The sequence below is a fragment of the Scyliorhinus torazame genome, chromosome 3 (assembly GCF_047496885.1).
Source record: "Scyliorhinus torazame isolate Kashiwa2021f chromosome 3, sScyTor2.1, whole genome shotgun sequence".
Lineage (NCBI taxonomy): Eukaryota > Metazoa > Chordata > Chondrichthyes > Carcharhiniformes > Scyliorhinidae > Scyliorhinus > Scyliorhinus torazame.
Window position 1 is genome coordinate 125,848,289 of NC_092709.1, and position 27,274 is coordinate 125,875,562.

Genomic DNA, 27,274 nt, shown 5'->3' on the forward strand with positions numbered 1-27,274 from the left:
CTAATTGATTGCGTAGGACCGCTTTCTAAAACAAAAAGTGGGAATCAATATCTTTTGACGATAATGGATGTGTCTACTAGGTTTCCAGAGGCCATTCCAGTACGTAATATTACAGCTAAAAGGATTGTGGAGGAGTTAATTAAATTCTTTACTAGCTATGGACTACCCACAGAAATACAATCGGATCAAGGATCAAATTTTACCTCAAGGTTATTCAAAGAAGTTCTGGATAGCTTGGGAATAAAACAATTTAAATCAACTGCGTACCAGCCAGAATCGCAGGGAGCGTTAAAAAGGTGGCATCAGACATGAAAGACAATGTTGAGGGCTTATTGTCACGATTATCCAGAGGATTGGGATAAAGGAATTCCATTCGTACTGTTTGCAATTAGGGATGCACCTAATGAGTCAACCAAATTCAGTCCTTTTGAACTAATTTTTGGTCATGAGGTAAGAGGACCACTTAAATTGATTGAGGAAAAATTGGTGAATGAGAAATCGGAAATTACATTATTGGATTACATGTCAAATTTTAGGGAACGATTAAATAGAATTGGCTAGACAGCATTTAAAAGTTGCACAAAATGTGATGAAACGGGTAGCGGACAAGAAATCCAAAGTTCATAGTTTTGCCAGTGGAGATAAAGTTTTAGTGTTGTTACCAGTAGTGGGTGAGCCTTTAAAAGCAAGGTTTTGTGGACCTTAAGGAAATTAAGTGAGGTGAATTATATAACACCTGATGGAAGGAAGACTCACCGGGTGTGTCATGTGAATATGTTTAAAAGGTACTTTGAAAGGGAAGGAGAGAAAAAGGAGGAGGGTTTAATGATTCTAAGTCAAAAGTGACGAACCAATTCCAGATGACTGTGAATTTGACATACCTCCAATTAAAACGAGGATGTTCTTAAAAATTGGGATAAATTGTTGAGTTACCTTCCAGAGGAAAAACGAACTGACCTGAAAGAGTTATTGATATCACATGGGCAAGTTTGTGGAGATAAATTGGGAAATACTAAAATGGCTACACATGATGTCGATGTGGGAAATGCTGTTCCAATCAAACAACATCCATACAGACTTAACCCTTTAAAATTGGCACAGGTTAACAAAGAGATTGAGAGTATGCTTAAGAATGGCATAATTGAGGTGGGTTGCAGCCAATGGAGCTCACCCATAGTAATGGTACCTAAACCAGACGGTACCCAACGGTTGTGTGTGGACTATCGAAAGGTTAATGCAGTTACAAGAACGGACTCTTATCCTATCCCACGTTTGGAGGATTGCATTGAGAAAGTGGGACAATCAGCTTTTATTTCTAAACTGGATTTACTTTAAGGTTACTGGCAGGTACCTTTATCCGAAAGGGCGAAGGAGATTTCAGCTTTTGTGACTCCAGATGGTATATACCAATTCAAAGTTATGCCATTTGGCATGAAAAGCGCACCAGCCACATTTCAGCGGTTAACTAACAAAGTTGTTTCAGGATTACCCAATTGTGCGATTTCCATCGACGATCTGGTAATTTTCAGCCAGACGTGGAAAGAACATTTGAAACATCTGATGGAGTTATTCGATCGACTTCAGGGGGCGGGTTTGGTGATAAACCGAGCCAAAAGTGAATTTGGAAAAGCCCAAGTCACTTTCCTTGAGGAGTTTTCGATACCCTCAAGACGAAGGGAAATAATGCGATTTCTTGGCATGAGTGAATTTGGTCGAACATTTGTGCAAATGTTTTGCAGCCTGATTGCTCCACCGATGGACTTGCTGAAGAAACGTCAAATTCCAGTGGACAGCGGACTTTCAACAGGCATTTGACGGCCTGAAAGTTGTGATAACCAATGCTCTTGTGTTGAGAATTACAAGGGACTCTGCGATCAGATTGAACTAAAGTATCTGACTTTAAAGAGAAATGCCGAGGCGTGGCGAAATGGACGGATCGTGCAGAGACCACCTTGTTCAAAGAGACTGTCAATCGAGAAGGATTTCAGTTGGAGGAGGAAGAACAAAAATGGACTATATTATTATAACTGTTTGCGTGTGTTGTTTTTTTTAAATGAAAAAGTATATTTACTGTGTGCATTTCTTAAAGGATAGTGAAATGGTGAAAAATAAAACCATCTTGAAGTTGATGGTTTATTTTTTTTTCTTGGGGGGAGGTGTCATGTGAGAGTACCTTTAAGAAATGGGTGTTTATAAATGGGTGTGTATATAAATATCTGTAGTGAGAGTACCTTTAAGAAATGGGTGTTTATTACTGCAGTGATGTCAGAGAGTGGGTGGAGCTGGGCTGTCTTGTCAGCTTTTTACTTTTGTTTTAGGCTGTTTGCTGCTGGGTGTGTTTTAGTTTTGTTTTCAGTGTTGGAGCTGAAGCCAGACAGAGCAGGTGTACTGTTGATCTCTCTGCCATGAAAAGACTATCTCTTGATCATTTGGTGAATTCAGAATTATAAATGTTCTCAGTAGTGAATGTAACCTAATGTGCTTCTGTTGAAAGGTGTTTCTTTTGTCTTCTGGATGTTGTTTGGGAAGTTATTAAGGATTACTTAGTGTTGTATTCTTTGGGGGTTGTATTTGAATTGATGGTTGCTAAGATGTTCACTATGTTTTAAAAAGGTTAACTTGAGTTCATAGAATAAACATTGTTTTGCTTTCAAAAATACTTTTCCATTTCTGCTGTACCACATCTGTAGAGTGGGCTGTGTGCTCCCCATACCGCACGTTGTGGGTCAGGTGAACTCCATGATACACTTTGGGGTTCTCTAAACCCTGGCCCAAAACACGCCTCATACCATCGTAGTCTCCTTTATTTATATTCAGGACTGTAGTCTCTGAATCAACTACGTCACCCTCTACCTTGATGAAGAATTCTATCATATTATGGTCGCTCATCCTCAAGTGGCCTCACTCAACTAGATTGCCAATTTCAATTATTCCTTTCTCATTGCACAATACCAAGTCTAGAATGGCCTGTTTTCCAGTTGGTTCTTCAACATGTTGCTCCAGAAAACCATCTGTTATACACTGCAGGAATTCCTCCTCTACGGTGTTGTTACTAATTTGATTTGCCCAATCTATATGCGGTTAAAGTCACCCATAATTACAGCTGTTTGTTTATTGCCTGTGTCTCTAATTTCCTGTTTAATGCCATTCCCAACCTCACCACAGTTTGGAGTCACCCACCTAAAGATTTTTGCCCCTTGGTATTTCTCAGCTCTATCCATACAGATTCTATATCGGCGGGGTTCATATCCTTTTCACTATTGTATTAATTTCCTCTTCAGCCAGCAATGCAACCCCACCATCGCTTCCCTTTTTAAAATAAATTTACGAGTACCCAATTCGTTTTTTCCAATTAAGGGACAATTTAGCCTGATCAATCCACCTACCAGGCACATCTTTGGATTATGGGTGTGAAACCCACGCAGACACTGGGAGAATATGCAGACTCCACACGGACAGTGACCTGGGGCCAGGATCGAACCTGGGTCCTCAGCACTGTAAGTAGCAGTGCTAACCATTGTGCCACCCTTTTTGGCCTTTTCCTTTTCGTCTGTCCTTCCTAAATATTTAATAACGCTGGATGTTAATTCCCATCCCTGGTCACTTGCAGCCATGTCGTCGTAATCCTGACTATATCATAAACCTATTTATGCAATTAAAGTACTTTATTGTGAATTCTCCTTGCATTAAGACACTGAGCTTGTCTTGTTAACATTTTGTTCTCTTCCCATTATTTTTTACTGAGACCTGGTTTGAATCTGGCTCTTGATTTATCTGCCTATGACTTTTTTTCTCTGCCTATAGCTTTTCTTATTCTCCAATCTGTTTTTTGTTCTTGTCTTTGGTTTCCCCTTCCTCTGACTCCTTGCATTGGTTCCCAACTCCCTGCCATTTTAGTTTAAACCTTTCCCGACCACTCTAGGAAATACACCCCCTAGGACATTAGTCCTGGTCCTTCCCAGGTCTAACCCATCCAGTTTATATTGGCCCCACCTCCCCCAAAACCGGTCCCAATGTCCCAGGAATCTGAAATCCTCCCTCTCACAATATCTCTTCAGCAATGAATTCATCCGATGTATCCTGCTATTTATACTCTGACTAGCACGTGGCACATGTATTGGGGTCACTACCTTTGACCTCTTAACTTGCTTACTAACTCACTATATTCTACCTTTAAAATCCAGCTCTTTTTTCTTTTACCTATGTTGTTTGTACCAATGTATACCACGACCACTGGTTATTTACCCTCCCCCTCCAGAGCGTCCTGTAGCCGCTCCGGGACATCCTTGATCGTAGCACCAGTGAGACCATACCATTCTGGAGTCTCATTTGCAGCCACAGAAATGCCTAACCATTCCTTTTACAATTAAATCCCTATAACTATTGAAGTCCAACTCTTGCTACCCCTTCCCTGTTCAGCAGAGCCAACCATCGTGCAATGAATTTGGCTGTTGCGGCTTTCCCTTGAGAGGCCATTCCCCCAACAGTATCTAAAGTGGTGTATCTGTTTTGAAGGGGAATGGCCAAAGGAGATTTCTGCACTGCCTAGCTAGTCCTCTTGCTTTGCCTAGTGGTCACCCAATCCCTTCCTGCCTGTGAGCTGTTGGCCTGCGATGTGACCACCGCATTATCTGTGTACTGTCCATGATTCTATCCTCCTTGCGGATACTCCAGTGTCCCCAGCTGCCACTCCCGCTCCAAAATCCGGGCTTCCAGAAGATGGAGATGCTTCCTGCAGATATGCAGGCCACGAGCACTGAAAATCTTCCTGGCTTCCCACATAGAGCAGGAAGAGCGCTCCACGGTTTTGAGCTCTCCTACAATGACTTAACCCTTTAAAATTAAACCTTATGGCAGATACTTGAAATCAAAGAACATCAATTATTCTAGGATCCTTTTTCCCTGGCCCTCATTACTACATAATATAGATCGTAGAAACTATAGACCAAAAAATGTGGATTTTACAAACACTTAAGTGATAAAGTAGTAAATACTCAGCTGACCATACTCACCCGATCAGCTGCTTCCACCCTATGTCATGTTTGATTCATGATGTCACCTCAAGCTCCAAGCTAGCATTCTGCTCTCAGTCTCGCCCTTTCTCTAGTTCTTTTATCTCCATGGTTCTACTCTCAATCTTGCTATTTCTCTCCCAATAATCTTTTTTGAAATTGTCAAAACTAACCTAAATTTGTATTCATTATTTATTCCTGGTACGAGCAAATCCAATATCTATTGGCCATGCCCTTAAATGGTGGCAATGTGTTCTGCAGTTGGTGATATAGAGACTTCAGGATTTTGACCCAGCAATGATGAAGGAACAGTGATATATTTGAGTGAGATGATGCGTGACTTAGACGGGAACTTGCATCTGATGCAGTTCCCATGTGCGTGCTGTTCTTGTTCTTCTGGGCAAGAGAGGCTTTGGGTTTGGAAGCTGCTTTCAAAGCAGCATTAGTGAGTTGCCGCAGTGAACTGATGATGCAGAGAGTGACTGTTTAAGGTGTTCAAAAGTGCTTTTTTCTGGATGGTGTCAAGCTTTAGTGCTATTGGAACTGCATTCTTCCAAGCAAGTGGAGAGTCTTCCATTGTATTATGACATTTACTTGCAGATGATGGATGGGCTTTGTGAAGTGGAAAGTGAGTTACTTGCCACAGAATTCCCAGCCTCTGACCTGCTCTTGTAACCACAGAATGTCCTTGTCTGATTGTTGCAGTAAAGTTTCTAGTCAATTAAAGGTGATTCTTTCCCCTGCAACTCCTGGCATTCATGTTGATTTTGGGTGGTTCAGTGATGATAATGGTGTTGAATGTCAAGCATTAGGATTAGCCTCTCTTGTTGGAGATTGGTCAAGCCTAAATGTCCATGACTTGGTGCATGTGGACACAGACTGCTATGCTATCAGAGGAGTTGCAAATGGAACCTAAACACAACCATCAATGAACATCCCCACTTCTTGCAATGGAGGAAAGATCATTGATGAAAATAGACTGGAACAGTATCCTGAGGACACTACAGCGATATCCTGAGGATGAGAGGAATGGCCTCTCACAACCATATTGCTTTGTTAGTTTGCTCCAGGCATTGAAGAGGTCTCCCGTTATTCTTATTGAAATTCCAGTATAATACTTAGAAATATGTACAAAGAACAAAATGCAGGAAGTGTTTCGTCTAAATTAGAACAAATTACAAAAATCATCTGGAAGCACGTGCTGCCATGTGAAGGAATTATTTGGATCAGTATCTTTCTATATCTAGCTTCATTTCGACTTGTAAAAGCCACTAGCGACATTTTTTTTTCCTACTTTCTTTAATGCTTTTGGTATACAAGGAATGTTTGCCACGTCTTTATTTTTAATCCAGTAACAGAATGACTCCAAAATCTTTGCGCCCTATTTCACAGAAAAATTTCACAGCACAGCGGAAAGTTAATTCAGTCTGTGGCCCATGCTAGATCTATGCGAATGCCATTTAGTCCCATTCTCCCATTTATTTCTTTCATGTTCTTATCTACTTCTCGTCGAGAGGTTACAATGAGTTTTGTTCCAGTTTGTTGTAGGATACGTCACATTCTATCTAACCTATCTTGATTTCTTTATATGTTTACTTCATTAAAACTGTCCTATCTCCAATTCTCCTTTTCTCTCCAAAGTCCTTGAATGTGTTGTGATTTCTCAAATCTGTTCCTATCTTTCTTGGATCTCCCATGTGTGAAGGCTTCTAATCCCATTTCCAGCCAGGCACAGTACCAAAACAACTCTTATTAAGTCACAAATTACATCCTATATGACTGTGATAAAGGTGAACATTCCCTCCTTGTCCTTCTCAACCTGTCTGCTGCCTTTGACACAGTAGACCACATGATCCTTTACGTACACTTCCACACTGTCACTTGCTGGTTCTCATACTTATTTACTTAATTGTAGAGAATAACTTGCAATAGTTTTTCTTCCTACTCTGGCACCATTACCTCTGGTGTCCCCCAAGGATCTATACTTGGTCCTTCTATTTCTCATCTACACGTTGCCTTTCAGTGACATCATCTGAAAGTACATTTGTTTTCACATATATGCTGAAGATACCCAGTTCCACCACCACCTCACGGCAACTCCACTGTTGCTAAATTACTAGACTGTTTATCCAACATCCAGTACTGGATGAACAAAAATTTCTTCCAATTATATATTGGGAACATTGAAGCAATTGTTTTTGGTCCCCCCACTCCAAACTTCATTCCCAAGCTACCAACTCCATCCTTCTCCCTGGCAACAGTCTTGAGATTAAGCCAATTTGTCCACAACCTTGGTTTCAGATTTGACACCAAGCTGAGCTACTAACCTTTTATGCCATCACTAAGACTGCCTATTTCTACCTCAATAATATTACTTAACTTTGGCCTTGTTTCAGCTCATCTGCTGCTGAAACCCCCAATGCACTCTTCGCTGCTCTCCCACGATCTAACCTCCTGGAAACTTAAAAGTTTGCGATCTGTGTCTTAAGTCACAGCGAATCCTGTTCATCTACCATTCTTTGCTCACTGACTACTTTGACTCAGGATCAAGGAACCGTTACCAACGCCCCCAAACTGATATCCTTGCATGATGTTGCCTCCACACGCTCCCATACCGACCCTCCCCCCACCACCCACTTCCTGATCATGGCTATATTCGCCGCCCAATAATAATTACTAAAGTTCGGCAATGCCAGCCCGCCCTCCCCCGGCTCCGCACAAGCATCCACTTTTTTACTCGCGGGGTCTTACCCGCCCATACAAAGCCAGTGATCACCTTATTAAACAGCTTAAAGAAGGACCGTGGAATAAAGATGGGGAGACACTGAAACACAAACCGGAATCTCGGGAGGACCGTTATTTTCACTGTCTGCACCCTCCCAGCTAGTGACAATGGAAGCGCGTCCCACCTTCAAAAATCGTCCTTCATTTGGTCTACTAATCGGGCCAAATTTAACTTGTGTAGCCGTTCCCATTCCCGTGCCACCGGGATGCCCAGGTATCGAAAGCTTCCCCCTACCACCCTAAATGGCAGCTCCCCCAATCGCCTCTCCTGCCCTCTTGCCTGGATCGCAAACATCTCACTTTTCCCCATATTTAATTTATACCCTGAAAACCGGCCAAATTCTCCCAGATTCCTCATAATTTCTTCCATCCTCTCCAGTGGGTCCGAAACATACAGGAGCAGGTCGTCTGCATCAAGCGAGATTCTGTGTTCCACTCCCCCCCCCCCCCCCCGGCCCAGCCCCTTCCAGCCCCTTGAGGCTCTCAGCGCAATTGTCAGCGGCCCTATGGCTAACGCGAACAGCAATGGGGAGAGGGGGCATCCCTGTCTCATCCCGCGATGCAGCCTGAAATAGTCCAATGTTGATCTGTTCGTCTGTACGCTCGCAACAGAAGCTTGATACAACAGCCTGACCCAGTCAATAAAGCCTCGCCCAAATCCAAACCGCCCCAGTACCTCCCACAGATATTCCCATTCCACCCGATCAAAAGCCTTCTCTGCGTCCATTGCGACTACTACCTCCACATCCCTAGCTTCTGGGGGCATCATAATCACATTTAACAACCTCCTTACATTGGCCACCAACTGCCTTCCCTTACCAAACTCGTCTGGTCCTTCCCAATCACGTCCGGAACACAGTCTTCAATCCTAGAGGGCAAGATTTTGGCCAGCAGTTTGGCGTCTACATTTAGTAGGGATAGCAGCCTGTAGGACCCGCATAGCTCTGGGTCCTTGTCCCGCTTCAGGATCAATGAGACTAATAAGATATTCTAACCAACTACCGAGTGTACAGGAGAGAACCCAATCATTCCTCTAAGTGAAAGGTTTTCACAGTAACTTCATTGTCGTGTTAATGTAAGCCTATTTGTGACACAAATAAAGATTATTATAGATGCCTCTAGAATGTTGGATCTATTTTACTGTTCACAAATATAAGTTATTTATTTTGTTGACAGGATGAAGTGGTGGAAGAAGAAGAAGCAGAAATGCAGTATAACGAGGAAATCTATAAGGATTCCAGCACATTCTTAAAGGTAAGTACATCTCAGACCTGTTTTTTTTTTAACTATTGGATATTACGAAAATAGAGTAAGCTGAAAGCAGTCTAGAAGTGCTGCATGCACTTGTGAATTTATTGAGCACTGTCTCATTGTCTATTTTTAAGAGTGGTATGCTTAATTGTTGTAATATTGCTATTCTGTACCTTTTAGAACATATAATTACAGGATGTGGGTCATGCAGGGCAAGCGGATATGTATTGCTTACAGTTGCTCTGCGAATATGGTAATGGTAGGCTTCCTTGAACCTTGCAGTCCTCGGAATGATGCTTCCACCAGGATGATTTAGTCGCCATAAGTCAGAAATACAGTATAAAATAGTAAACAAAGCACGAAAGCCATTCAGATGCATTGGCATCTCCTATCATTTTAAATGTAGTTAAACAAAAATTCCAATGGAGCAATTTCATTATCCACAAAACATGACTTATTTCCCAGGCAGAATGAAGTCGAATAAGAGACATATTGGTGTCTGTCTTCACGTCGGTACATCCCACCAATATTGTGATAGTTGAAGGAGAAAATGAAGAATAAGAGTGTAAATTTTACCTGAGACCTAGTCAAAAGTAGACTTGCCAAATATTGGCAACAACTATTTGCTTTTATGAGGCATCTTTAACAGTAAAACCCTTTGGACATTTCACAGGAGTGAATTCAGATAACTGGCATTAAGTCAAAGAAATTATTAGGGCAAATGACCAAAAGCTTTATCAGATGTAGGTTTTAAGAATAGAGATGAGATGTTTGTGGCCTAAGCTGTTGAAGGCACCATTGGCAGGGAGAAGGATATGGGGGAGTGCACAGGGGACCAGAATTGCAGGAATGCAGAGTTTTTGGGTTGTAGGATTTGTATCTAGTGAGCTGATTTCTCTGCAGGTTTCAGTGAATGATTTTTCATTCAATCAGAATGGTGAGAATTATTTGGAGTCAAAACTAATAATTTAGTTAAATTCTGTCAAGAAGGGTGAATTAGAGTCAAACGAATTGCAGAGGAGAAAAAGAGAAGGAAAGAAATATTGGATTGAGAGGGAAAAAAAATAAGGAAAAAATGAAAGGAAAAGTAAGATAAAAATTTAAAATTTGTTATTTCAAAATATCAAAGAACAATTCACTATTTGAAGGAATTAAACACCACATTTTAATTGTTGAATTTATGGGCCACAGAGGTTGATTGAGGTTGTAGTAACGATTCTCATTTTGTCAAAAAGGTGATTGTGCTGTCTATTTTGTGGCAAGTTTAATGAACAATTAAAGCACAAACTCAGCAAGTTCTTAAAAATAACTGGGAGACGAAGGGCATGATGTCATTTTATATTGCAAACAATGCACGCTTAGTTACAAAACTTAGTGCAACGGTTGCAATATTTGCCAGAGTTATCAAAGTATTTGACCCATTACGAATCCCTTAGAGAACAATTTCTCAACCAAAATTTATTTTCTAGTGAGCACAGATAATTGCGTGATAAGATTTTGCACTTTAAGACTTTTAGAATCATAGAATTTACAGTGCAGAAGAAGGCCATTCGGCTTATCTGGTCTGCACAGTCCCTTGGAAAGAGCAGCCCACTTAAACCCACAGCTCCACCCTATCCCAGTAATCCCACCCAACCATTTTTGGAAATTAAGGGCAATTTATCATAGCGAATCCACCTAACCTGCACATCTTTGGATTTACTGACCAAATTCAATTCTACATTGACTAAACTTAACTTCCTTAGGCCATTAATGCATTAAATTACAGAAAAGGTATTCAGCGTTAACTTGTTCCGACCAAAAACCACATGCCACATCTATCCATTATACTGCACTCTTCAGCCAAAATGTACGGCAGGATTCTCCAGCCTCCCAGGTGTGAGTTTCTCAGCAGCAGTAGGTGGCAGGTCATTCACTGGCAGGGTATTCTCTGCTCCCGCCACTGTCGATGAGAATCCCCATTGAAGCCACCCCAAGCCGCTGGGAAACCTGCAGGCTTGACCAGAGAATCCTGCCGCTCATGACTGGCTGGAGAATTACGGCTGTAGCCTTGTATATAAAGTCTCAAGTTCTTCCCCAACTGGATCGCCTCTTCCTGTCCCACCGAGGTGAATTTGTCCTTTTAAAAAGGAAGTCTTGTCACTCAATCATGGCATAATCAAATGGACTTCCCATAACTACTCCGTAATCTTTAACTGTCAACAAGTCTCTTCAAACAGAGAATCCTCTTCAGCACTCTGTCTGCAGATTGACACAAAAGCCATCCTTTTCCTCTGCCTGACACAATACTGCATGTTTTGGGTTGTCTTCCATAAATCTTTATCTGATTAACTGTGAGTATGCATAACAAAACTAGCTGCCGCCTCCTTTGTGTTTAGATATTGAAACTTGCGCTTTTCTTTCGATAGATTCTGATTTGAGTTTCTATCTCCATAATGTTGAGGTCACATTATTTTGTCTCTGGACAGATTTAGTGTGATGTCACATCTCCCTCTCAAACTGCTTCATTATACCTTGAATTAAAGGCGACAGTTCTAAACATAACTGTCTTATAACGTCTCACATTCATAAACAGACCACTATGATATTCATGCCCCTTGACATTAAATCCCCGACTGTCAACATTCTGGGAGGTTACCATTGACCAGAAACTGAACTGGATTACCCATAAAAATACTGTGGCTGCAGGAGCAGGTCAGAAGCTAGGATTCCTGAGGCAAGTAACTCACCACTTGAATCCCAAAATCCGGTTCACCATCTGCAAGGCACAAGTCAGGAGTGTGGTGTATGCTGGATGGGTGCACCTCCAGAAACACTCAAGAAACTTGACACCACCCAGAACAAAGCAGCCCACTTGATTGGCATCCCTTCCACCAACATTAATTCCCTCCACCACCGACACATAGTGACAGCAGTGTGTACCATATACAAGATGCACGGCAGGAACTCACTAAGGCTCCTTCGACAGCAATTTCCAAACCCATGATTGCTACCATCTAGAAGGATATGGGTAGGAGATACATGGGAACACCATCCACTTGGAAGTTCCCCTCCAAGTCACTCACCATCCTGACTTGGAAATATATCGCTGTTCCTTCACTGTCACTAGGTCAAAATCTGGAACTCCCTCCCTAACAGTGCTATGAGTGTACCTACACCTCGGAGACTGCGGCAGTTTAAGAAAGCAACTCAACGCCACCTTCTCAAGGGCAATTGGGAATTGACAATAAATGCTGGCCGAGCCAGCGATGCCCACATCCTATGAGTGAATTTAAAATATGCTAGAATATCTCCAAGCAACTAAATGGTGTTCATCTACCTTTTAGTAGTGACCGGGGGAGGATTTTGCGTAGTTATAATGTGATTGGATTAGTAGTCCAAAGGCCCAGGCTGATGCTCTGGGTACATGGATTCAAATCCCACCATGGCAACTGGTGGAATTTAAATTCAATTAATAAAATATGGAATATAAACCGTATGCCAACAACATGGGGTTCACTCAATCCCCATTCCAGCTGGGGTGGATTTGGGACCTGCCTTCTAGCCCTCCGCATGGTAGAGGTTATGATGCTGAGAGTTGGATCTGTCTTTAGGCAGAGAATGGAAGAAGAATACTATATGCCTCTTTTAATCTGATTCGATTCTTTTTTTAAAATATAATTTTTATTAAGCTTTTCACAGAATATCAATAACAAAATGAAAAAGGAACCCAACAGGGTTAAATACAAAAGATAGTCAAAAAACAACCCTCCATACCCCCCTCCCCCCCTGTACAAAAAGAATAAATTAACACCCCAACTTAACACAGAGCCAACATAGCAAATATATGCACCCCTTCAGATCCCCCAGTGTAAATAAACATAAATAAATAACCCCCCCTCCCCCCCCCTCCCCCCCCCCCCCCCCGAGTTGCTGCTGCCATTGACCAATGTCTACCGTTTTGCCAGGAAGTCTAAGAACGGTTGCCACCACCTAAAGAACCCTTGTGCCGACCCTCTCAAGGCGAATTTCACCCTCTCCAACTTAATAAACCCCGCTATATCGTTGATCCAGGATTCCATGCTTGGGGGTCTCGCGTCCTTAAACTGAAGAAGAATCCTCCGCCGGGCTACCAGGGACGCAAAGGCCAGAATACCGGCCGCTTTCGCCTCCTGCACGCCGGGCTCCTCTGCCACCCCAAATATTGCGAGCCCCCAGCCTGGTTTGACCCTGGATCCTACCACCCTCTACACCGTCCTCGCTACGCCCTTCCAAAATTCCTCCAGCGCTGAGCATGCCCAGAACATGTGGGTGTGGTTTGCTGGGCTCCCTGAGCACCTAACACACCTGTCCTCACCCCCAAAAAAACGGCTCATCCTTGTCCCAGTCATGTGTGCCCTATGCAGCACCTTAAACTGTATGAGGCTGAGCCTCGCGCACGAAGATGAAGAGTTCACCCTCCCTAGGGCATCTGCCCATGTCCCTTCCTCGATCTCCTCTCCCAACTCCTCCTCCCACTTACCTTTCACCTCCACCACCGAGGCATCCTCCTCCTCCTCCTGCATCACCTGGTATGTTTCCAAGATCTTCCCCACTCCCCCCCCCCCCGAGAACACCCTGCCCTGTACAGTGCGTGGCAACAGCTGCGGGAATTCCGCCACCTGCCGCCTGGCAAACGCCCTTACCTGTAAGTACCTGAAGGTGTTCCCCGGGGGGGAGCCCATACTTCTCCTCCACCTCACCCAGGCTTGCGAACTTCCCGTCCACAAACGGGTCTCCCAACCTTCGTATCCCTGCCCTGTGCCACCCCGAAAACCCTCCATCTGTCCTCCCTGGGACGAACCGGTGGTTCCCCTGTATTGGGGTCCACCCCGAGGCCCCAACTTCCCCCCTGTGCCGCCTCCACTGCCCCCAGATTGTGAGGGCTGACGCCACTACCGGGCTCGTGGTATACCGCCCTGGAGGGTGCAGCAGCGGCGCCGTTGCCAGCGCCCCCAGACTTGTATCCACACAGGACGCCGTCTCCAGCCTCTTCCATGCAGCCCCCTCCCCCTCCATCACCCACTTGCGCACCATCGTCGCATTGGCGGCCCAGTAGTACCCACAGAGGTTGGGCAGCGCCAGTCCCCCACTATCTACTCCGCTCCAGGAACACCTTTCTCACCCTCCGAGTCCCTCGCGCCCACACAAACCCCATTATGCTTCTGTTGACCTGCCTAAAAAAGGCCTTCGGGATAAACACGGGGAGGCACTGGAACAGCAAAAAAAAACTTGGGAGCACCGTCATTTTGACTGACTGCACTCTACCCGCCAAGGACAGCGGCAACACGTCCCACCTCTTGAACTCCTCCTCCATTTGCTCCACCAGCCTTGTGAAATTAAGCCTATGCAGGGCCACCCAGCTCCTGGCCACCTGGATCCCCAAATACCTGAAGCTCCTCTCTGCCCTTTTTAGTGGGAGCTTGCCAATCCCCCTCTCCTGGTCCCCTGGGTGAACCACAAACACCTCGCTCTTCCCCATGTTGAGCTTGTACCCCGAGAAATCCCCGAATTCCCTGAGGAACCTCATTACCTCCGGCATTCCCCCCACCGGGTCCGCCACATATAGCAGCAAGTCGTCCGCATAGAGCGACACCCTATGCTCCGCCCCACCCCGCACCAACCCCCTCCAGTTCCTCGACTCCCTCAGTGCCATAGCCAGGGGTTCAATCGCCAGCGCGAAGAGCAGGAGGGACAGGGGCCACCCCTGCCTCGTCCCTCGGTGCAACCAAAAGTACTCAGACCTCCTCCTGTTCGTGGCCACACTCGCCATCGGGACCTCATACAACAACCTGACCCACCTGACAAACCTCTCCCCAAACCCAAACCTCTTCACCTCCCACAGGTACCCCCACTCTACCCTATCGAAGGCTTTCTCAGCGTCCATCGCCACCACTATCTCTGCCTCCCCCTCCCTCGCCGGCATCATGATAACGTTCAGAAGCCTCCGCACATTCGCGTTCAACTGCCTCCCCTTCACGAACCCCGTCTGGTCTTCGTGAATGACCTGTGGCACACAATCCTCAATCCTCGTGGCTAAGACCTTCGCCAGCACCTTGGCATCTATGTTTAGCAGCAAAATCGGCCTATAAGATCCACACTGCAGGGGATGCTTGTCCCGCTTCAGGATCAAGGAGATCAGTGCCCAGGACATCGTCGGGGGCAATGCCCCCCCCTCCCTTGCCTCATTAAAGGTCCTAACTAGCAACGGGCCCAACAGGTCCATATATTTTTTATAAAATTCGACCGGGAAACCGTCCGGCCCCGGTGCCTTCCCCGCCTGCATGCTCCCTTTGGTCAGCTCCTCCAGCCCAATTGGGGCCCCCAATCCTGCCACCAGTCCCTCCTCCACCTTCGAAAACCTCAATTGGTCCAGAAAGCGGCCCATCCCTCCCTCCTCCAGTGGGGGCTGGGACCGATACAATTCCTCATAAAAGTCCCTGAAGACCCCATTGATGCCAACCCCACTCCGCACCACACTCCCTCCCCTGTCCTTAACTCCCCCAATCTCCCTAGCTGCGTCCCGCTTCCGGAGCTGATGTGCCAGCATCCGGCTTACCTTTTCCCCATACTCATAAATCGCCCCCTGGGCCTTCCTACACTTCACCTCTGCCTTCCTGGTGGTCACCAGTTCGAATTCGGCCTGGAGGCTGCGCCTCTTCCTCAACAGTCCTTCCTCAGGCACCTCCACATACCTCCTGTCTATCCTCACCATCTCCCCCACTGGGCCCATCCCTCTCCCTCTGCTCCCTCCTCTCCTTGTGGGCCCTAATGGAGATCAGCTCTCCCCTAACCACCACCTTCAGCGCCTCCCATTCCATCCCCACTCAGACCTCCCCGTTCTCATTGGCCTCCAGGTACCTCTCTATGCTTCCTCGGACCCGCTCACTCACCTCCTCGTCCGCCAACAGCCCCACCTCCAAACGCCACAACGGGCGCTGGTCCCTCTCCTCCCCCAGCTCTACACCCTCCCCCTCCCCACGGCTAGGACCCCTCCTAGCTGCTTTACTCCCCTCATTGCACTTCCGCAAGTCTGCTGACCCCGGCCACTCTGCCTCTCCTTCGACTCCTCCCATTGTGTGACGCACCCTCCTCTTCCATTCCCCATCCGCAGGCTCGCCACCTCCCCCTTCCATCCCAAGCACGGGAAACAACCCTCGTTTCCCGCCCCGCCCCCTCCAGTCTTCAGCGCGGGAAAAAGCCCACGCTTACTACCTACCCGGCCCCGCCACCTCTGACGCAGCTCCTTTTACAGGCCCAGTCCACTCACCCCCGACTCGGGCCTCCCCCTCCCCCGCGGGGCCGAATCACACTGCCGGCCATCCACCCCTGTTCCATTTGCTTACCCCCCTCCAAGAGCCCCCCCCGACCAACCCAACCAAAACAGTGCCCAACCCGCCCTAACCACCCTCCCCCAACCAGAAAGAAAAATAAAACAAGAAAAAACCAAGAGTAAAGGACCCCCCTCAAAAAGTAACATATCAACCGTAATCCCCAAACGCCCATCCCGACCCTCAATCTGTGTCCAACTTCTCGGCCTGAACAAAGGTCCACGCCTCGTCCCGAGACTCAAGATAATGGTGCTGGTCCTTGCAGGTGACCCACAGTCGCGCCGGCTGCAGCATGCCAAACTTCACTCCCTTCCTGTGCAGCACCGCCTTCGCTCGATTGTACCCGGCCCTCCTCTTCGCCACCTCTGCACTCCAGTCCTGGGAAATTCGAACCTCCGCGTTCTCCCACCTGCTGCTCCTTTCTTTCTTGGCCCACCTGAGCACACACTCCTGATCAGCGAACCGATGAAACCGCACCAGCACCGCCCGCGGAGGCTCGTTAACCTTGGGCCTCCTCGCCAGCACTCTATGGGCCCCTTCCAGCTCCAGGGGCCCCTGGAAGGACCCCGCTCCCATCAGCGAGTTCAACATGGTGACCACATAGGCCCCCACGTCCGGCCTCTTCAGCCCCTTCGGTAGGCCCAGAATCCGCAAGTACTTCCGCCTCGACCGATTCTCCATCTCCTCGAAACGGGCCTGCCATTTCTTGTGGAGCCCCTCGTGCGCCTCCACTTTTACCGCCAGGCCTAAAATCTCGTCCTCGTTGTCGGAGATCTTTTGTTGGGCCCCGCGGATCGCCACCCCCTGGGCCGTCTGTGTCTCCAGCAGCTTATCGATAGAAGCCTTCATCGGCTCAAGCAGGTCCGCTTTAATCTCCCTAAAGCAGCGCTGGATAACCTCCTGTTGCTCCTGCGCCCACTGAATCCACGCTGCCTGGTCCCCGCCCACCGCCATTTTGTTCTTCCCTCACACCTTCTTCGGGTCCACCACCACTTTTTTTAGTCGTCCCGCTCCTGGTAAAAGCCATATACTGTCGGGGAACTATTGTACTCTCCCTCCCACAGCGGGAAACGTCGAAAAAATGCTGTTGGGGGCCCTGAAAAGAGCGTAAAAGTCAGTTTTTTGCGGGAGCTGCCGAATGTGCGACTTAGCTCCGCATAGCCGCAACCGGACGTCCCTGATTCGATTCTTAACCTCTTTAGTTTCAGCCATGGATAGTTCTCTTTTCCTGTGGAGGTTTTATTTCTTAATGGAATGTGGATTTGTTGAAATTATGAAGTTATGGCATTTCTTTAAAAGTTGTAATATTCTGTAACAACAGCTGAAAACATGAGAATCAGCTTAGCATACAACATCGCATATTACTACTGGATCTTGAGATTCTAGTTCGGCAGTTTATTTTGTTACGGAGCACGCAAACTGAACACTTGGATCTCCACCTGATACTGTGATGTTACTACTATCCTAAGTTTTAGAATACTCATGGATAAAGACGAGAGTGGTCCTAAAGGAAGAGTGCTAAATTGGGGAAAGGCCAAGTATAACAAATTTGGGCAGGAGCTAGGGAATTTTTCATATCATAGAATTTACAGTGCAGAAGGAGGCCATTCGGCCCATCGAGTCCGCACCGGCTCTTGGAAAGAGCACCCTACCCAAGGTCAACACCTCCACCCTATCCCCATAACCCAGCAACCCCACCCAACACTAAGGGCAATTTTGGACACTAAGGGCAATTTATCATGGCCAATCCACCTAACCTGCACATCTTTGGGCTGTGGGAGGAAACCGGAGCACCCGGAGGAAACCCACGCACACACGGGGAGGATGTGCAGACTCCGCACAGACAGTGACCCAAGCCGGAATCGAACCTGGGACCCTGGAGCTGTGAAGCAATTGTGCTATCCACAATGCTACCGTGCTGCCCCTGAATTTGGATTGGGAGCAGCTGTTAAGGGTAAATCCACATTTGAAATGTGGGAGTTTTTCAAGGAAAGGTTGATGAGAGGTGCAGGACAGACATGTCCCTGTGAAAATGAAGGATAGAAATGGCAAGATTAGGGAACCATGGATGACGGGTGGAATTCTGAGACTAGCTAAGATGAAAAAGGAAGCATGCATAAGATCTAGGCTACTTAAAACTGATGAAGCTTTGGAGGAATATCGGGAAAGTAGGACAAATCTCAAACACGCAATAAAGAGGGCTAAAAGGGGTTGTAGCCGATTAAAATGGCTAACTCCCGATTAGAATGGCCAAATCCAGATTTAAAATGGCGAACGGAAGATGCTGATGGGAAAATCAGCCAACAAGACTCAAACAGGCAGCTGCAGGCAAAACTGTATTCGCCTCTGGGGAGGCCAGACAGAATCGATACCTGCAGCCATCAACACAACAACACACCAGCCATCTGCATAGTAAGTAGCAATCCCCGGGAACAATATGCTACAAATTAGAAACACAAAGCCAACCCAGACTTTTCGGTGCCAGCAGGAGCTTACACAAGAGAGGTGAATGACCACCCCGAAACCGCCCATCGATCAAGGAATCGCTCCAGCATTGGAGAATATCGAACCAAGTGATTGGGACCAAGTCCAATCACTTGGAACCAGGTACAGGGTCCGCCCCGAAAGGCGGGAAGCCCCTGGGGACTATAAGAATAGAGTCCAAGGTCAAATCGCTCTCTCCATCCTCTCCGCACCCTTCGAGACCCTTCTGCTGACCCTCTACAACAGCCGCAAGAAACAGTAAGTCTTACTCCAACGCTCGCTACGAGATAGACACTCCTGACTCTCGACCTGTACCAGCTTTGAATCCCGCAGGCTCAGAACCCATACGAAAGGCCATTTGTTTCCCTGACCTGGCGGGCCATTTCCAAAGTTAAGTATTGGCCTGTTAGTTGTAGGAAGTAGCTTAGAAGTAGAATTAATGTATAAGTATTGATTACTGTATATAATAAATGTGTATTGAATTAACTCTTACTAAGCGGTGTGTTGGATTATTGATCATTACTCGGACTTGAACCACGTGGCGGTATCAGAAAGATACCTGGCGACTCGAGCAAAGGTGACAGAACAAGAACAATTAAACTAAGGCTAAAACGAGCAATAGGGCCATGAAATATCTTTGGCTAACAGGGTGAAGGAAAATCCCAAAGCCTTTTATTCGGATATAAGGAGCAAGAGGGTAACTAGGGAAAGGATTGGCCCACTCAAAGACAAAAGAGGGAATTTATGCGTGGAGTCAGAGGAAATGGGTGAGATTCTTAATGAGTACTTTGCATCGGTATTCACCAAGGAGAGGGACATAACGGATGTTGAGGCTAGGGATGGATGTTTAAATACTCTAGGTCAAGTCGGCATAAGGAAGGGGGAAGCTTTGGGTATTCTAAAAGGCATTAAGGTGGACAAGTCCCCAGTTCTGGATGGGATCTATCCCAGGTTACTGAGGGAAGCGAGGGACGAAATAGCTGGGGCCTTAACAGATATCTTTGCAGCATCCTTGAGCACGGGTGAGGTCCCGGAGGACTGGAGAATTGCTAATGTTGTCCCTTTGTTTAAGAAGGGTAGCAGGGATAATCCAGTGAATTATAGACCTGTGAGCTTGACATCAGTGGTAGGCAAACTGTTGGAGAAGATACTGAGGGATTGGATCTATTCACAATTGGAAGAAAATAGACTGATCAGTGATAGGCAGCATGGTTTTGTGCAGGGAAGGTCATGCCTTACAAACCTAATAGAATTCTTTGAGGAAGTGACAAAGTTAATTGATGAGGGTAGGGCTGTAGATGTCATATACATGGACTTCAGTAAGGCGTTTGATAAAGTTTCCCATGGCAGGTTGATGGAAAAGGTGAAGTCATATGGGGTTCAGGGTGTACTAGCTAGATAGATAAAGAACTGGCTGGGCAACAGGAGACAGAGAGTAGTGGCGGAAGGGAGTGTCTCAAAGTGGAGAAAGGTGACTAGTGGTGTTCCACAGGGATCCGTGCCCGGACCACTGTTGTTTGTGATATACATAAATGACCTGGACGAAGGTATAGGTGGTCTGATTAGCAAGTTTGCAGATGGTACTAAGATTGGTGGAGTTGCAGACATCGAGGAGGACTGTCAGAATACAGCAAAATATAGATAGATTGGAGAGTTGGGCAGAGAAATGGCAGATGGAGTTCAATCCAGGCAAATGCAAGGTGATGCATTTTGGAAGATCTAATTCAAGAGCGGACTATACGGTCAATGGAAGAGTCCTGGGGAAAATTGATGTACAGAGAGATCTGGTAGTTCAGGTCCATTGTACCCTGAAGGTGGCAATGCAGGTCGAGTGGTGAAGAAGGCATACAGCATGCCTTCCTTCTTCGGATGGGGTATTGAGTACAAGAGTCGGCAGGTCATGTTACAGTTGCATAGGACTTTGGTTAGGCCACATTTGGAATACTGCGTGCAGTTCTGGTTGCCACATTACCAGAAGGATGTGGATGCTTTAGAGAGGGTCACCAGGCTGTTGCCTGGTATGGAGGGTGCTAGCTATGAAGAAAGGTTGAGTAAGTTAGGATTGTTTTCGTTGGAAAGACGGAGGTTAAGGGGGGACCTGATTGAGGTCTACAAAAATTATGAGAGGTATGGACGGGTGGATAGCAACAAGCTTTTTCCAAGAGTGGGGGTGTAAATCACGATTTCAAGGTGAGAGGGGGAAAGTTTAAGGGAGATGTGCGTGAAAAGTTTATTACGCAGAGGGTGGTGGGTGCCTGGAACACTTTGCCAGCGGAGGTGGAAGAGGCCGGCACGATAGCATCATTTAAGATGCATCTAGACAGATATATGAACGGGCGGGGAACAGAGGGAAGTAGATCCTTTGAAAATAGAAGACAGGTTTAGATAAAGGATCTGGATCGGCGCAGACTGGGCGGGCCGAAGGGCCTGTAATTTTCTTTGTTCTTTGTTCTTTACCAATGCAGCCAATGCAAACATTGACATTAATTAAAGGAAGCAATACTGGCCACATCCCAGTGTACATTGATAACAGTGCAATGTGACAGGAAGCATTAATTCTGATGGTTAAATACCTGCAAATGCAAGCGGTACCTCCCCAGAGGTACTCAAGTGTCTCCCGAAGCACTGAGGAAGTCATCGGCTGTTTTCAATTACTGCAATTCAATTGCTGATATTTGTAATGGAAGGCAGCTTCTTAGCTACACCAAGGGCTATTGGTTTATCATGTCCGCACCAGTGATTTTGTTTCAGTGAGGTTCCAGATGTTCATCTGTAAAACTATGAATGATGTTTCCTCCAGGGCCTCAATAGGTGAAGAGCTAATTTGCGATCGTTAAACTTGAATTTCCTTTTGAATAATAATGTTTTTGTTGTTGTCCATTGACAATTTGGTTGTCAGAGTCTATCTTTAACACATTTAGTGGGCATGTCAACTGAACAATATTTTCAGGCTTTCAACATTTTTTTTTCCCCCCGCATGGCTACTCAATAGAATTATTTGAAAATATGTGATTTTGACTGCTGTGCTTATTGGAGCCTTGAAGCTTCACAAATCCTTTCTAGAACTGACGAGGAAGTGGAGGCTAGCAAAAGGACTGGAAATGAGACACCTCCAAATAAAACACTTCCTCCGCAAAGAGATGGTAGGGTACCCCGGGGCCCCAGAAACCACACTAGTAGAGGACCTGATAGGCACAAGCAACGAGAAGGGGGGGGCTATGTGGGAAAATATACGGACATAGCCCGGACTCCACTGGACGAGACTTGACAAAAATGGGAGGACCAACTGGGGACAGAGGTAGGATGGGGACTCTGGAGCGAAGCACTGAGCAGGGACAACTCCACCTCCTCCTGCGCAAAGCTAAGCCTAATGTGGCTCAAAGTGGTGCACAGAGCACACCTGACCAGAACCCGAATGAGCAGGTTCTTCCCGGAGGGGGAGGACAAATATGAGCAGTGCCAGAGGGGCCCGGCCAACCACACCCACATGTTTTGGGCTTGCCCCAAGCTTGTTGGGTTCTGGGCAGCCTTCTCCGAGGCAATGTCCAGGGTTGTGGGGCTATTTATGAAGATAAACACACATTATTTCAGGGTCACCTGGGGGATGTGTGAAATCGTTAGAAGCACTGCTTGGGTGTTTTTCCTCCATAAGGATGATGAATTATGTTTGGTAGTCAAGATTTTCATGATTGGAATACCACAAAGCTAATTTTCATTCGGTATTCTATAAGCCTGAATAGTAACTGGAAAAGCAGCAAGGAGGCTTTACTGATTGCAGCAGGTGAAAAATCAGAATTAATAGTAGTTAACTCCACGGTTAACCGGAGGTATTTCAGCTGTGGGTATATTCATTCGGTTTTACTATATCATTGACCAAAATTCAACCAAAATACATTTAATTAGAAAACAAAACTTCAGCAAGAAAGACCCATTCATGGCTTACTTAAGGAGGTTACTGATAGTTTTAGATTAAAAGAATGTTGGAAACAATATAGTAGGTCTGTGAATTAGGAGTGTTTTCGAAAACATCAAAGGGCCACCAAAAAGTTACTGAAAAGAGAAAGTATGGAATGTGGAAGTCAAACATAGCAGGAATACAAAAACTGATTGGAAGGGTGTTTACAAGCATAAAAAGGAGAATAACAACAGAGTAAATGTTGGTCTCTTAGAGACAGAATACATCATTATGGTCAATGAAGAAATGGCAGAGATGTCGAATAAATATTTTGTGTCTGCCTTCTCAGTAGAAGAGAGAAGTTACATATCAGGAAAAGAGGATAACTTCAGAGCTGATGAGAGTGAGAAAATTAAGGTAATTAATATCAGCAGAAACAAAAACTGGAGAAACTTAAGCTTAAATCTGAATAAACCCCAGGACCTCATGGCCTACGTTGTCAGATCCCAAAAGAGACAACCGCAGAGATAATGGAGACCGTGTTTAAGATTTTCAAATTTCTCTAGATTAGCAAATGTAACTATGCTATTCAAGAAAACAGAGAAAAAACTGGGAACCACAGACCAGTTTATCTGTCATCAGTCGTCAGACAAGTGCTGGAACCTTGTTAAAAAGGTCTTAGCAACACTGAGCAAATCATAGTATGATCTGACAAAGTTAACATGTTTTTACAAAAGGGCAATCATTTATTAGTGTTTGAGGATGTACCTGTTATGGTAGATGAAGGGGGGGATGGCATGTGGTGCAGTGGTTGGCACTGGGACTGCAGCGCTGAGGACCCAGGTTCGAATCCCGGCCCTGGGTCACTGTCCATGTGGAGTTTGCACATTATCCCCATGTCTGCGTGGCTTTCACCTCCACAACCCAAAGATGTGCTGGTTAGGTGGATTGGCCACGCTAAATTGCTCCTTAATTGGAAAAGAAAAATAATTGGCTACTGTAAATTTATTTTTTTTAAATGGTGGATGAAGGGAAATAAGTTGATGTACTATATTTGGATTTCCAAAAGACATTTGTTCAGCTGTCATGCAAAAGGTTAATATATCAGCATAGATAAAGGATTAATTAACAGACAAGAGGTAGAGAGTAGAGATAAATTACACATTTTCAAGTGACAGGCTATAACTTGTGGGGTGGTGCGTGTGGTGTGAATGTGAGTGAGGGACGTGAGCGTGTGGTGTGAATGTGAGTGAGGGACGTGAACGTGTGGTGTGAATGTGAATAACACCACCCCTAACCTAAAATGCTGCTGGAATTGCCTCCACATTTTCAAAGTTACTACCACCACCAGATTGCCCGAGTGATGGTGTCACCAGCGCCTTCAACCCTGACCCTTTACATGTGGCCGCCTTCACCTTAACCCAAATTTCCTCTTTGCCCCTGTGCCAGCCCAGCACCTACACTGCGTTCGTCGCCCAGTAGGAATAAATCAAATTCGGCAGAGCCAAACCACCCGACTACCAACCCCTCTGAAGCACCATTTTCCGAATTCTGGCCACCTTGCCCGCCCAGCTAATTAACGTAATCAACCGCTCCACCCGCTGAACAAAAAAGTTCAGCAAAAACACCGGCAGGCATTGGAATAAAAATAGAAACTGTGGTAAAAATATTCAGCTTTATTGATTGAACCCGGCCGGCCAACGACAGAGAGAGGCCATCCCACCTCTGTAAATCCACCTTGACCCTACCCATCAGGCTCGTAAAGTTCAATTTACAGAGCCAGATCCAATCCCGAGCCACCTGTACCCCCAGATACCTAAAGTTGAAGTTCGCCATACTGACCAGCAATGCCCGTAAATCCGGCCCCTTCCTTGGCAGAGAAACCGAAAAGCACTGGCTCTTCTTCAAGTTCAGTTTGTATTCCGGGATAGCTCCAAATCGAGTCAACAGCCCCATTATGTTCCCCACCATGGGGACCGGGCCCGAGATGTACAAAAGGTCATCAGCACATAGGAAAACCCTATGCTCTCACTATCCCGCTCCACGTATCTGACTGCATGAACGCAATGGCCAAATGCTGTATTGCCACCCCAAACTGGAGAAGGGACATGGGCATCCCCTGCCTCATTCCCCTATATAACTGGAAATGAAATGAAATGAAAATCGCTTATTGTCACAAGTAGGCTTCAAATGAAGTTACTGTGAAAAGCCCCTAGTCGCCACATTCTGGCGACATTAACCCACGACACAAACTTGGGCTCAATCCCAAACCGTTCCAACACCACAAATAGGTACCCCCACTCCACCATATCAAGGGCCTTCTCTGCACCAGCGGCACAACCTCCTGCTCCCCACTTCCCACAGGGAGAGCACTACGTTCAGCAAACGCCACACATTCGAGGGCAACTGTTTGCCCTTTCCAAACCCTGTCTGGTCCTTTCCAACCACCTTGGAAAGCACTGCTCTAATCTGAACGCCAGCACCTTAGCAAGAATCTCAGCATCCACATTTAGTAGAGATATCGGCCAGTATGACCTGCACTCCACCGGCTCTTTATCTGGCTGCTTTATTGTATTATATTCACTATGCTGTGTTGTACATGCCTGGGCTTGTCCAGGCTGGCTCCGCCTGTGGCTCCTCCCCTCGGAGCTTCTGTATAAAAGTGACAAGTCTCTGCCTCCGGACATAGTTCGGGGGCTAAGGGGCTGCTTTAGCACAGGGCTAAATCGCTGGCTTTGAAAGCAGACCGAGGCAGGCCAGCAGCACGGTTCAGTTTCCGTACCAGCCTTCTTGAACAGGTGCTGGAATGTGGCGACTAGGGGCTTTTCACAGTAACTTCATTTGAAGCCTACTTGTGACAACAAGTGATTTTCAATTCATTTCATTTCTTTCTTCATTAGAAGCGAAATGGAACCCGCCTCATTGTCCCCCTTTGCCACCGCATCCTCAAACATCTCCACCAACAGCAGAACCAGCCGGTCTGCAAACTTCTAATAATATTCCACAGGGAACCCATCTGGTGCCTTGCCTGCCGCATTTTCCCATAGTTGTCCAAATCTCCTCAATCCCCAGTGACTCCTCCAGCTCCTCCCTATCCTCCTCCTCCACCATAGGGCACTCCAATCCTTCCAAAAATTCCACCATATCGGAGTCGTTCCCCCTGTAGCTCCGACCTGTACAGCTTTGGATACAACTCCTCAAATACCCTATTTGCCTTCTCCAGAGCGGACACCAACCCCCACTTGCCTCCCATATCTGAACAATCTCCCGGGAGGCCGCCTGCCACCTAAACTGGCCAGCCAACTGGTTGGCTTTCTCCTCATATTCGTACATTGCTCCTTTTGCCTGCCTCAGCTAGCGGACTGTTTTGCCTGTGGACAACAGATTGAACTGTGTCTGCAGTACCTTCCTGCTGGCCAAAAGCTCTGGGGTGGGATCTTTTGAATACTTCCCATCAACCTCCAATATTTAACCAGCCTCTGGCGTTCCTCTCTTGCCTCCTTCTCAACCAGCACTTTATGCATGATTATCCCACCTTTCGCCACCGCTTTCAAAGCCTCTCACAGCACCGACGAGACCTCCCGCTTTTTATTGAATTCTACATGCCCTTCTATCACCCTTGCCATCTTCACGCAGAACTTCAAATGCGCTAGCAACCCCACATCCAAACACTGGCCAACGTGCTGATACCCTCTCAATACCACATTCACCAGGTGTGGGGCATGATCAGAAATCATGCCCCACACTGCCCTCCTTACCCCTGCCAACAAGGACCTCCCCATGATGAAAAAATTGATCTGAGTGTACATATGTACCGGAAAAAAGAAAGAGTACTCTCTGCCCACCCTGGTTTTAAAAACTTCCATGGGTCTACTTCCCCCATCTCTTTCATAAACACCGCCAACACCTTTGCACCTGCTGACGGGGCCAAAGACCTTGGCTTAGACCAATCCACTCTTGTAATCAGGATCATATTCAAGTCCCCCCTGCACCCCAGAATCAACTGATGCGTGTCCACATCGGGGATGAAGATGTTAGCAGCTATCCCCGATATCACAGAATCTATGATATCGGGGATGGACACTGACATATTTTTCTTGAAACCTGCACCATCTCAATTGGGGGCTAACCAACACCACTGATCTTGCCTCCAAAGTATGTGCAACTATCACCACCACCTCCATCTGAAACCACACTCTTGTCAATCAGTATCCCTACCTCTCCACCTTACTATCAAAGCCCGAGTGAAACACCTGACTAACTTAGCCCTTTCGAAGCCTTATCTGGTCTTTCATCACAAATGTGTCTCCTGCAACAGCACAGCATTGGCCCTCAAGCACTTCAAGTGGGTGAAAACGTCCGCCCGTTTAATCCACCCTTCCAATCCCCGCACATTCCACGTTATGAAATGAAAAATGAAATGAAAATCGCTTATTGTCACAAGTAGGCTTCAAATGAAGTTACTGTGAAAAGCCCCTAGTCGCTACATTCCGGCGCCT

The 27,274-nt window shown here is 46.3% G+C and overlaps 1 protein-coding gene across 2 annotated transcripts in view; it reads left to right on the forward strand.

Moving 5' to 3' along the window:
* The window catches only part of mettl14 (methyltransferase 14, N6-adenosine-methyltransferase non-catalytic subunit), a 117,043-nt gene that overhangs the window by 48,755 nt on the left and 41,014 nt on the right, over window positions 1-27,274 (forward strand). For both annotated transcript variants that reach the window (XM_072496179.1, XM_072496180.1), the window contains one exon: window positions 8,973-9,050. In XM_072496179.1, the coding sequence (XP_072352280.1) occupies window positions 8,973-9,050 (78 nt within the window). The remainder of the gene's footprint in view (window positions 1-8,972; window positions 9,051-27,274) is intronic.